The following is a 12,937-nucleotide window of genomic DNA, read 5'->3' as shown; positions in this document are numbered from 1 at the left end:
AGTATCTGATCTATTGATTTCTAACCTTTATTTCTCTCTAATGTGTTCCCTTGTTATACACTATAAAAATGTTATTAAAAGTGTAATAAAATTACTATTCAGAAAGAATAATAAAAACAGGAGTGGAAATAATTAGGATAATTGTTAAGGGAACAATTAAAAGAAATGAACCTAACAAAACATAGATGCAACTAGAGGTTGACTATCGACAGAGGTTAATGTTGACTAGTAAGAGATCTTCAGTGAGGAAAGCACAAAAGTGTAGATAAATGTTCTACATTTTACCACTCTGGACTCTAAATCTCCTCTGAATTTTCCAGATCTATCATACTAATAACATCTCCACTACACCTCTAAATATATTCCAATTTTTATTTCTCTGTTTTAAAATCCTCTTTGGTTCTTCTTGAGCTGTTGGACAAAATGCAAACTACATAGTATGAAGGAAAAAGTCTTCTGAGTTCTTACCTGGCTTATCTTCCCATCCTCCCAGCCAGCCTACTACCTGAGCCCTTACACTTCCATGACTACTTTGATGTTTCATTTAATCACTATTGCATGCCTTTTCTGAGCCTCCTCTACAGAATGGTTTTCTGACTGACTGTCCTACAACAGAAGATGAGCTCAGGACCCAGTCTTGGCCAGTCAGAATACTTTGTCACCATGTACATAGGAAGAGGCCAGTAGAAATCTATTACCTAATTGAAACAAATCATGTCCCTTTGGGGGAACCAATAGCTCTGCTGAGAAGGAGGCCATTTAGTTTTTCCCTGAGCTTCTTGGGATCACAAGATTGAAGACCCTATTAGCCTAAATTAGTGTGAGACCCTGTACCTAAAAAACAAAATCGATGAAAGGTAGATTTCTGGTGATATTATAAAAATGCATATCTGGATCATTCCTAAAAGTTAATACTGAACCTCATACTTATCAGTTAGTCAACAAGTTAATTTTTTTGCTTAAGATCCTAAGTTAAGTTTCTACATTTAAAAAGGAAATATTGCTTGTAAATACTTATGTGTCACTGCATTTGTGTATTTATATGCTGTCTCTCCTTCATGCCTTATCATCAGATCCCTAGCACTTAGTAGACAGTGCCTAGAAAATGAGCAGAGGCTTATCAAATGATTTTGAAACAGATGTTCCAGCCAAGCATTTTGATCAAATATAGTAGTGATTAAGAATGTTGGCTCTACAACCTGATTTCCAGAGAAACATACACCTGGACTGACCATGACTCAATATGCTTATCTTTAGAGTGAAACTGTGATAATATGGCTCCATATAAGAAAAATAATAATAAATAAAAAATTTTGGCACAGTATCTAGCACAGAGTGAACATTCAATAAATGTTAACCATCATTGTTTGTGGCCACACAATCAACTATATTATTTCTCATACACCCCAGGGTGACATAGTGGACCCATCCCACAACCTATAAGTTAAATTTATCAGTGCATATTACCCACACAGTAGCTTTCTGATAGGAAGAGTCTGAGTGAAGTCAAATTTCAGAACTAGACTAAGACGCTGAGTGTACATCGAGATCCAATATTGACATTGTCAATATAAAGCCCTTGAGATTTCAGTTTAAATGTTCTAATCTTTATTTTTCCAATCATACTTCAAGATTAACTTTTGAATATATTAGCAGGCAAATGAACCACTATTTCTCTCTACATCTTCAGATGTTTGATTTTGTACTATGAAGGGAATAAATCCAAACAATGAATACTCATCAAGAACCCATGATGAACAGCAGATAGAAAATCAACAAGGGTATGGAAGACTTGAACAACTCCATAACTGACTTGGCCTAATTGGCATTTATAGAACACTCCAACCAATACCAGTTAGAATACATGGCTCCTTTGAAGTGCATACTACCGTATATCATATACCAATTTCTGGGCCATAAAACAAACCTAATATTCAATTCATACATTCACTGACCATGAAACAAATACTAGAAACTTCTCTAAAAAATATTTAGTTTGGAAAGTGAATAATACACTAAGAATAACCCATGGGACAAATGAAAACATTAAATTGGAAATTAAAGTATCTTGAATGAATTAAAATGAAACTCAATATATTACACTTTCAAGGATTCCCTAAGCAGTAAATTTAGGAGAAAATTTATAGAATAAATCCATGAACAAGAATAGAAAAAAAAAAAAAAAAAACAACTCACATTAATGACCTCAGCTTATACCTTAAGAAATTAGAAAAAAAAAAAAAAAAAAAAGAACAAGTTAAACTCAAAGTATATAGAAAAAGGAAATAATTATTAGAGGGGAAATCTATGAAATAGAAAACAAGAGAGAAAAATCAATGACACAAAAAGATGCTCTTTGAGAAGATCAATAATATTTATAAACTTCTAGCTAGATAAATCAGGGAAAAAAAGGGATAAGACACAAAACTACAAATGGTTAGAATGAAAGAGATTACATCATTAAGGACTGTATGATTATTAAAGAAATAACAAGGGAATATAACATGTACAGTTTTATGTCAATAAATTTAACAACTGAAATGAAATGGGTGAAGAATAAATTAGGGGCTGGGGATGTAGCTCAGTGTTGGAGCACTTACCTAGCAAATGCGAGCCCCTGGGTCAATCCCCAGTACACAAAATAAACTGAAATAATAATAACAACAGTAATAATAATCTGAAAGACCTACTACATACTAATGAATTTGAATTATTAGTTAAAATGACTTTCATGAAGGAAATTCCTGGTCTACGTTAAATGTACTGTTAAATTCTACCAAACATTTTTAAAGAGATACAAGTTTTACATAAATTCTGAAAACTGAAAAAGACATAATAAGTTCCTATTCTATGATGTTAACATTAAAGGGATAAAAAAAGTGAAATACTTTATAAGAAGGAAAACTACACACCAGTATTCCTTATGCACACTAATGAAAACTACTAAATATATTTTAGCAAATGGATTCCAAAAATTTATAAAATGAATAATACTTCATGGCTAAATGGTATTTGTCTCCACGATGCATGAATGGTCTAACATTCAAAAATCAATCAGTATAATTCACCATGTTAACAAACTAAAAAAAAAAACATACCAACAAATATACATATATGTACACACACACATATATAGCCATCTCGATAGATGCAAAAATCATTCTGATTAAATCAACATTCATCTCTGATTAAGATTCTTAACAATGTAGTAATACACTATAACATTTTCAACCAGATAAAATAAATTTATAAAAGCTTAGTGACATCATACCTGTTAAAGTACAGGATATCTACTCCCATCACTTTAACATTTATTAGATAAGTACAAAAAATGAATTATTCCTAGGTACTGCAGTGAAAAATCAGAAACAGGAATTTAAAACAATGCTACATGAAATAGGTTAAAACTGCGAAATACTGAGGAACAAATCATATATATATTTATATATATATAATCATGGAAAACTACATTGCTGAAAGAAAATAGAGGATCTAAAGGAATGAAGTAAATGCTCTTCATGAGCAATTCAGTACTGTTAAGATGTCAGGTCTGCCAGGCACAGTGGCACACACCTGTAATCCCAGTAGTTCAGGAGGATAAGGCAGAAGGATTGCTAGCTCAAAACCAGCCTCAGCAACTTAGCAAGGCTCTAAGCAACTTAGTGAGGCCCTGTCTCAAAATAAAAAGGGTTGAGGATGTGACTCAATGGTTAAGTACCTCCGGGTTCAATTCCTGGTACCCAAAAAAAGAAGAAGAAAGAAGAAAGAAAAGAGAAGGAGGAGGAGGAGGAGGAGGAGAAGAAGAGAGAAAAAAATGTCATTTCCACTAAATTGTTTTATAAATACAATGCAATCACTGCAATTTCAGTGTGATTTCTTTAGAAATTGATAGATTCATTCCATGTAAAAATGCTGAAGACCAAAAAATAACTGAATAACTTTAAAAGAAAGATAAAAAGAAAAAAATTAGAAGACCAACATTACCTTATTTCATAATTCAGTATAAAGTTACAGTAATCAAGACTGTGTGATATTGGAACCCACATAAACAAATATATCGATAGAACAGAATAAATAGTCCAGAAATAAACTCACACACCTACAATTCATTGATTCTCAACAAGAATACAAAGGCAATTCAGTGAGGAAAGAATATATTTCAAGGGTTAACTTTTGAAAAACTATGCAGAAAGAAGAGAAAGAAAATACCAAACTGATCCAAATCTCACAGCAATGCAATATTAACTCAAAATTGATCACAGACTAAAAGTAAACCTCATACAATAAAACTTAGAGGAGAAGAAAAAGAAAAGAAAAATCTTCATGGCTTTGAGTTGTATAATGATGAGTTAGACCACCAATTAAAAATCATGGTACAGGAGTTCATGAAAACTAAAAGCTTGGGCTGGGGTTATGGCCCAGTGGTGGAGCACTTGCTTAGCATGTGAGAGGCCCTGGATTCGATTCTCAGCACTGCATATAAATACATAACATAAAGGTCTACTGACAACTAAAAAAAAAATTTAAATAAAAGAGCTAAAACCTTTTACTTCTAGAAAGACATCATTATAAAAATAAAAGAAAGCCTACAAATTGAGAAAAAAATGTTTGAAAATCATATAGATGATATAGGACATGTACTCAGAATATATAAAGAATAGTCAAAACTCAATACAAAATAAGTTCTTTTTAAAAGGATTTGAACTGATCCTTTACTATACTCAAATAAAAAATAAATAGATTTATCATTATAAATACAATTCCAACCCCAATGAGATAACATTAGAGCATCTAAAATTGAAAGACTCAATTATACCCAGTTGCTATAGGAGAGGATATGGAGAAACTGGACTGTAATACATTTTTGGCTGGAATGTATAATAGTAAAGTTTTAAAACTACCTTGGAAAACAGTTCAGTGTGTCTTAAAATATTAAGCATACCATCATGTGATCTGCATATTCCACTTGTAAGTATTTATCCACGGTTAATAAAAGCAAAGGCACATATAGGCACTTATACACAAATGTTCACAGAAATAACATATGTAATAGCCAAAAACTGGAACAATCCAAATGTCTAAGTGAATAAACAAAATGTTTTATACCTATATATTCCACAACATGTACATATCTTGAAATAATCATACTGAGTGAAAATAGGCAAATAAGAAAGAGTAAATATTTTATGACTTCATTTATATGGAAGTTCAAGAAAATTATATAAAAAAGATTAAAAGAGGAAGAAGGATTAAAAAGGACATGAGAAAGACATTTCATAGTGCTAGACATGTTTCTAACTTGATTGTGGTGATACTTTCTCTGAACATATGTCTGAAAATAGCTTATTGTATCTTTTAACCTATGCAGTTTATTTTGTTTGAATTGGATTCTGACATAGCTATTTAGGAAAAGAATTTTTTTATTAAGAAGTCTTAATTGAAAATGGGTGAATTCTACCATCACTTGATAACATACACTAAAAACTATATTTCCAGTGATATTTAAAGCATAAGGATATAGAGAGTCCATTATTATAGTGGTTCTGAGCACTGTGACATAGTTTGCTTATTTTCATATTTGCAAACTGGCAAGCCTTTGCACCAAAATGCAAAGATGGGGAAATAATAACCACTGTATTTTCAGTACTACTGTTTCAATAAATTCAACAATCCTGAAATTTATGGAATCTAAAATATATTAAGAGTACATTCATAACACATGTAATCAAAACAATATTTTCCTGATTTTACTCATGCTAAAGTAAAATGTATTTTACTAAAAGTCTTTTAGAATTGAGAGTAGGGGAAAATAACTACAGATATGTCTCTAAATTAATATCAAATATCTTAATAATTATTTTCTGTATTATAGTTAAAGAATCACTATGGCTGTATGAACTGAATGTGCATACAACAAAACCTAGCCCAAAATTATTCTCATATTTTAAATATATACATTTATATTTTATATTATTTTATTATTTTAGTCTATGTTATATATATTTTAAACATATATTTTATATTTAAATATATATACACACACACACACATATAGGCCCTACACTTACACTTATGTTTATAAGACATGAAAAATATCCTCTTTGAGCTAATGCAATGATCCATGACTTAAAAGGACATTTTCTAGCATAACACAATTTGTAAGCTACATATTATAGCCTATATTGCTAATAAATAATCATTGAGATAGTCCTTACCAGAGTACAAAACCAAATATCCAAATTACCATACTAAGGACTTGTGTGAATTATTGTTTTACCTCTAGTTATCAAATGCAAATATATTTTATAGAAAAAAAATAGTAATGTTTTTCAAAACCTTAAAACATTATTGAATCAATAAAAAGTACATTATAAATTTCAATAAATGCAATCTACACTAAAGATGACAGCAGAATTCAGCTGTATTTTAACTATTAAGTAGCTAGTGAGAGATGCACATCCTCATGTTAAAATTAGAATACAAGGGATAGAGATATGAGGAAAAATTCTAATCAAAGTAACAATGGGAAAAATATAGAGTACCTTAATTTTACATCTAGTCAAGGTCTAAAATTCATTTTAGACATTTTAAATCTAGACTTTAAAATTTCATTTATTACACAATATTATTTAGGAATCATGCTTAATTCCCAAAATATCTCTTAAGTAATATGTATGAAATGCATGTGTCATGGCATTGCCTATATCCATTTGCATCACCCAATCAAAATAAATAAGTATTTAAGGGGCACTGATGAACAATAATTTGTCACTAAAAGGTCAATTCTCTTATTAATAGTAATAAAAACTGACATTTACATAAAGCCATTTGTATAGCAATTTCATATTGAATCTCCAAACATTTATGCATTAATACTACCAATCTTTCTGTGCATTATTTGGCAAACAGTCATCTCCAGTTTCCTTATTTATAAAGTAAAGCCCTAACTCATAAAGTGACATGAACCCTAGAGACTCTGCATTTACTAAATCACAGTCCATTTCTCTCTGCAAAGAAGAAGAAAAAATATAACATATCTAGCATGAAGTAGTTTGGCTAGCCCACTAATAAAATATCCAATTGGCACTTGGATCTTATCTATTCCCACCTTTTTATATGCGATCCAGTCAAACACCCTGTCAATATCTGTTGCCCGCAGCACTTCCTGGGATACAGGATGGGAACTGGCCAAACCATCAAGCAGCATCACTTCATGCAGAACATCTGTCAGAAACCTCTGTTTTTCCTGAAATACAGTAGATGGAATAATATCATAGGTGATTCATGATTATGACAGACTGTGCAAGACAACATGAACAGAGTGTGTCGTTTAATTGATGATGCTCATCAGTCTTACATGGTAAGACTCAAATCTAAAAAGAACTCAGTAAATAAAACACTGCCTTAAGGTACCTTAAAACAAAGGTGGTTGATTTGAGCATAACATGAAACAAAATCAATGGACTATGATATGCCCTTAATAGACAGAAACAGTGGATCAGAATTTACCAGTGGTTAAGGCAAATTTGGAAAGTGCACACCTATGAATATGATATGATGCAGGCTTCTTTGTGCATTCTACTGGGTCAAAATTATAATTCCAGCCATAAATAATCTTCTTACGTAAGTTCAATATAAGAATACATTTTGCCATTTGGATCATTTATTTCTAGTCCCATTAGAACAAACAGCTCATTCTCTTACCTGCTACTCCCTCCCACCACACACACATTGTTCTCTAAAAGAAATTCAGGAGACCACAAGATAAAAGGCACTATTGGCACCAAATTATAATACCTGTGAATGTGTATTGAATTCAGAATGCTGAACATAAAGTAGAAATCAATAAGTATCAATAATCCATTATGATAAAGTATTGAAAACAGACAAAATCATAAGATTTCTATTCTCTGCAACTTGACACATTAGTATTTGCTTTAATAAAATCAGATTTGTTGTGTTAGAAATAAACTATAAAGAGAAGATACCTCTTTGTTGTTTTTGTTTTAAGAAAGTTGGCTTTAAAGAAACAGCTTGCATTTTGTTAATAAATATGCTGGCAACTATTAGTCTTCCTGGCTTCCTGCCTTCATTGATGGAAGAGGGAAAGAAAAAAGAAGTTGCAGGAGATAACAAGGTCTAAATAGCCCCTAGACAGTTGGGACCTGAGGAGTATCATTACAGAGATTAAAGACTCCAGTGCTTAAATTGCTCTACCTAATTCTGAACTTACTCCTGAAGCCTCCTAGTTTTGAGATAGCAGATAAACAGCATGTTATTTAGGAGTGAGTTGTAATTTCAAGCTGAGAGTACACCAATCCTGAACTTAAAGAAATGGAAGCAGAGAATGAATAGGTTAAGGAAAGGACAGTTAGTCTGGTTTAAAAGAAACATTTTTGTTCATCTTTACTTGCTCAGTGACTTAATATGTTCAATAATAATTTAATTAGCCATACAACTCTATTCTGTAAGGCTTATTTTCTGAGACCAGATTTTTAATCTTCTATGGCCCATATATCTGATTTTTTCAGTCTTCTTTTTGTTCTAAGAGTTTCTCAGCAATAGTCTATGCCCCTTCACAGATTTTACAATGACTGAACCAAATCATATTCTGAGTCCCACAGGGCTGCTCCAGACTCCATGAGACCACAGATGACAAGATCAAGCTTAGTCTGAGTTAAGTGACAAACAAGACAAGGCATGTGTGTATTTCTTCTCAAATTATTTCCTAACTCAAGACAAATTAATGAAAGAAGAATTGAACCCAATGATTTAAATTTTTAAAATTACCATGATTGATATGTACAATATCTATTTTAAGCCCACTAAAAAGCAGCATTAAGATCTTATACAAATAGCCTGGGCTTGGAAAACAAGATAAAAACATGTAACAATTCCAAAATGAAAATATAAATGTTATTTCTAAGTGGTTATCCAATCCAGTTACTCATTCCATTTTAAAATATGCCTTGAAACTATTTCTTATTAGAATTAGTGGAAAGATCATGAAACATGTAATTATACTTCAACTTGACCAATGAATACTTTGATTTCTAATAAGTACCATTGAAGATGTGATTCCATTCTGAAGATAAAATAATATTTAGCTTTTCAAATAGTGATTACCTGCTCCACATCATTCAAATTTCTAATCCAAAACTACACATATAAAAATTAATGTAGAATGATGATTTATTTGAATCTTAATTTTTAATAATTAGCAACAATAAATACATGTTGATCAATATTAAAACTTAATAAGCATATCTTTGGTTTGCTATGGATATGAGTTTTAAGTGGTATAAAATAAATGGTTATGTGATGTTAAAGATGAAATCTTAAACTAAATTTCAAAGAGGAAACTTTCTTGTTTAAGGAGATACAAATTATATATGAAATATTGTTTCATGCTTCTGGATAAAACAAACCTTTGCCTAGTTAATAGAATTTCAACAAATTTTAAATTTAGTAGGGTTAAGTCATTAACCCTACTAGTAAAAGATCCATTTTCTGCCTTGCTGGGGAAAAATGGTATTGCATAATGGAGAAAAAGGTTAACATGCGTGAAAAGTTTGGTGGGAAGAAAGGACTGGAAGCACTTACAAAGCACAGAAGAGAAAATACTTAATATGAGGAGGAAAAAAAGAAAATTCTAGCCAGAGGCAAGCCCAATTGAACAGAACTACAAAGAGCTTTCAGGAGGAAAGGTACTAATTTTTTATAAAATTCTGCTTTGTTATAAAATAAGAGATGATCTTAGCTTATCAGTCCTGGGTTACAAACCTCATCCTCAACAAGATCAAGCACCACAAAAACTACCAAGTATTGATTAATTGCCTAATGTTTACAAGAAACTTTAAGAGTCTAAAAATGAAGGGAAAGAAATCCTAGCTCTAATGTTAGAGAAGAGATAAAACAAAATAGTTGGCCACAGAGAATTAAATAATAGTTTACTCACAGAGACTAGAAGTGCTAAAGGGATTTTTGAGAAACACAATACTATAAAATAGAATTATTTATGGACAGTTTATTGGAAGAGGAAGAATTTGATCTGACCCTTGAAGGAACTTTGAAGTTTGGTGTGTGGTATGGTGTGTGTGTGTGTTGTGTGTGTGTGTGTGTGTGTGTGTGTGTGTGTGTGTGTATTCAGGGAATAATATATTTATGGTGAATATTCAACAACTAGTGTTTTATTTTACTCCACGTTTTCATTTTTTGTTAATTCCCTTTAGTTATACATGATATTAGGGTTCATTTTAACAGAATTGTACAAGCATAGAATATAATTTGCTCTAATTCAGTCCCCAATACTTTCCCTTTCCCTTCCCTTCTCCCTCCCCCTGCCCCCTTTCCTCTACTCTATAGATCTTTCTGGTATTTATTTACAGTGTTTTTTTTTTAATTAGTGCCTTGTGGATATACATAAAAGTAAGATTCACTGTGGTATATTCATATATGTACATAGGTTAAGTGTGGTCAGATTCATTTCACCATTCTTCCCTTTTCCTATCACCCCTCCCTCCCTCTCAACCCCTTTCCTCTACTCTGCTGACCTCTCTTCTATATTCATGGAATCCCCCTGCTCCCCAACCATTACCTTTACATTTTTTTTTTCCTTTCTACTTTGGTCTAGCTTCCACATGTCAAAGAAAGCATTCAACCTTTGACTTTGACAGGCTTACTTCACTTTGTATAATGGTCTCCAGTTCCATCCATTAACTGCAAATGCCGTAATTTCATTCTTTATCACTGAGTAAAACTCCATTGTGTATGTACACCACATCTTTTTCCATTCATCTGTTGACAGATACCTAGTTTGGTTCTATAGCTTGGCTACTGTGAATTGTGCTGCTATAAACATGGATGAGACTGCTTCCCTACAGTATGCTGGTTTTAGATCTTCAGGATATATATAACAAGGAGTGGAATCACTGGGTCCTATGGTGGTTTCATTCCTAATTTTTTGAGGAATCTCCATACTGATTTCCAAGGTGGTAGCACTAATTTGCAGTCCCACAAATAATGTATGAATGCGCCTTTCCCCCCATATCCTCACCAACATTTATTATTGCATTCTTGATAATTACCATCTGACTATTTACTCCAAATTTTAAGGTTGCCATGATCAGTGATCTACCATTTTCAAAAATTAGCACAATAAGACAAAGTGAAGAACTTTAAAGTCTGTTTAAAAGCGATTCAGCCAAGCGTGGTGGCACATGCCTATAATACCAGCAACTCTGGAGGCCGAGACAGGAGGATCCCAAGTTCCAGGTCAGATGCAGAGAGACCTTGTCTCAAAATAAAAATAATAGGAACAAAGAAACTGGGGATGTAGCTCAGTGGTAAAGTGTCCCGGATTCAATTCCCAGTACTATTACCACTACTAATAATAATAGTAATAAAATAAAGAAGTTCAATGTTAGCAGTAACCTAATTCCTACCATCTTAACCTAGACATTGTTGCACATGTACTTTCATTTACACACTTATAAGAATATCAAACATATCATTTTGTTTTCAACTATTTTCAAAAATATATACTGTGAATTTTTGGAGAGCTGTTGAAAGGTATTTTGGAAAAATAAAGAAAATGAGAGTAATATGCAAAGTTGATAATGAACATCATCAAGCCATTATTTGATTTACTCCTTCATTCCTTAATAAATATATATCAAATTCCTACTGTATACCAAATATAGTGCTACATTTGGGGAATAAATAGATGACTACAACCTAGTTCTTAACTTTAAAGAACTCAAGAGTAGAAGATAAAGTATAATAGACCGATAAATAGCAAACTGTATTAAAATATGATGGATGCTACAAAACACAGAGGATGAAATGATTAATTAGTTCAGAAAGGCTTCACAGAGGAGGTGACATTAAAGTGAGCTGTTGAAGGATGAGGGGTTCCTCAGATGAAAGGAGGAAGCAGCTATAAAAGGGCACATCCAGGATAGAGGAAACATGCAGAAATAGACACTGTTTGAATCCTCAATTACCAGGTTGAAGAGTTTGGCCTTAGTAAATGGGCAGTAGCAGGCATAATGACATAACACATGGAGTATCTCAGGAAAATTGCCTTATCTGTGTTGTACGGGGTGGCTTGATGTATGTAGAGCCAGGAGACAGGAAGTGACCATCCTACAGAGGGGTTATGGTGTCGGTGTATTAGAACAAGATGTTGCTGAAGGACAGTTGGATCTGAGAGATCAACAACCTGGATGCTTTTTGTCTCGGTCCCCTGGCATAATAGAGAGGAACAACTCAGAAATAACTACATGGCTTTCAGAGTTGATGGAATTTTACATTTAAAAGGTGGGGGAACTATTGGCAGAAAATGGAGGAGTGCAAAAGGTGTGATTTGTCAGACAAATTTAAAAAAATCAGTTTCAGACCTATTGCGAGGAAAGTGACAGTGAACATGCAAAATAGGATGTGCTGTGAGCAACTGGAAGTAAAAGCTTGGGTTTAAGGTAAGAGGCAGGTGCCAAATTCCTGTGGCAAGGCATAGGAGTTGGTATGGAAATGTACATGAAGTCTCAGAAGGAATTCAGGCTTAAAGCATTTTTATAATTTTGGCATTTCATACATCAGCATCTAGTAGTACATGTGAAGGAAGTTAAGCATTTTTATCACAGCATTAAATAAATCTGAGAAATTATAGTCCCTGATGTCTCATGATGGCTTCTGCTGAACCCATCCATCTGAGAGATTAAAAGAGAATATGGCTGGTCTAGCCAGTCACTGGTGCCAGGTGGAAAGACAAGGAGTTTAGATAAAGATGTAGGCAAGTTCCTATAGGAAGGCTGACTGATTTCAGTGAATAGCAATACCAGGTAGATATTTTGTGTCATCAGAAAAGAAAGACAAAAATAAAATCAGAGAGCAGTGTGAATCAAGATCAAAGACAGATACATCAAACCAGAGGCAA

General features: G+C 32.7%; 1 protein-coding gene across 1 annotated transcript in view; it reads right to left on the bottom strand.

The window, feature by feature from the left end:
* Nucleotides 1–12,937, bottom strand: part of Trhde (thyrotropin releasing hormone degrading enzyme) — a 367,467-nt gene that overhangs the window by 151,933 nt on the left and 202,597 nt on the right. Inside the window, exon 6 of the mRNA XM_047548697.1 lies at nt 7,109–7,246. Within this exon, the coding sequence (XP_047404653.1) occupies nt 7,109–7,246 (138 nt within the window). The remainder of the gene's footprint in view (nt 1–7,108; nt 7,247–12,937) is intronic.

Source organism: Sciurus carolinensis, chromosome 4 (genome assembly GCF_902686445.1).
Source record: "Sciurus carolinensis chromosome 4, mSciCar1.2, whole genome shotgun sequence".
Taxonomy (NCBI): domain Eukaryota; kingdom Metazoa; phylum Chordata; class Mammalia; order Rodentia; family Sciuridae; genus Sciurus; species Sciurus carolinensis.
The sequence above is the reverse complement of the archived record's forward strand: the minus strand, read 5'-3'. Positions and strand labels throughout refer to the sequence as shown.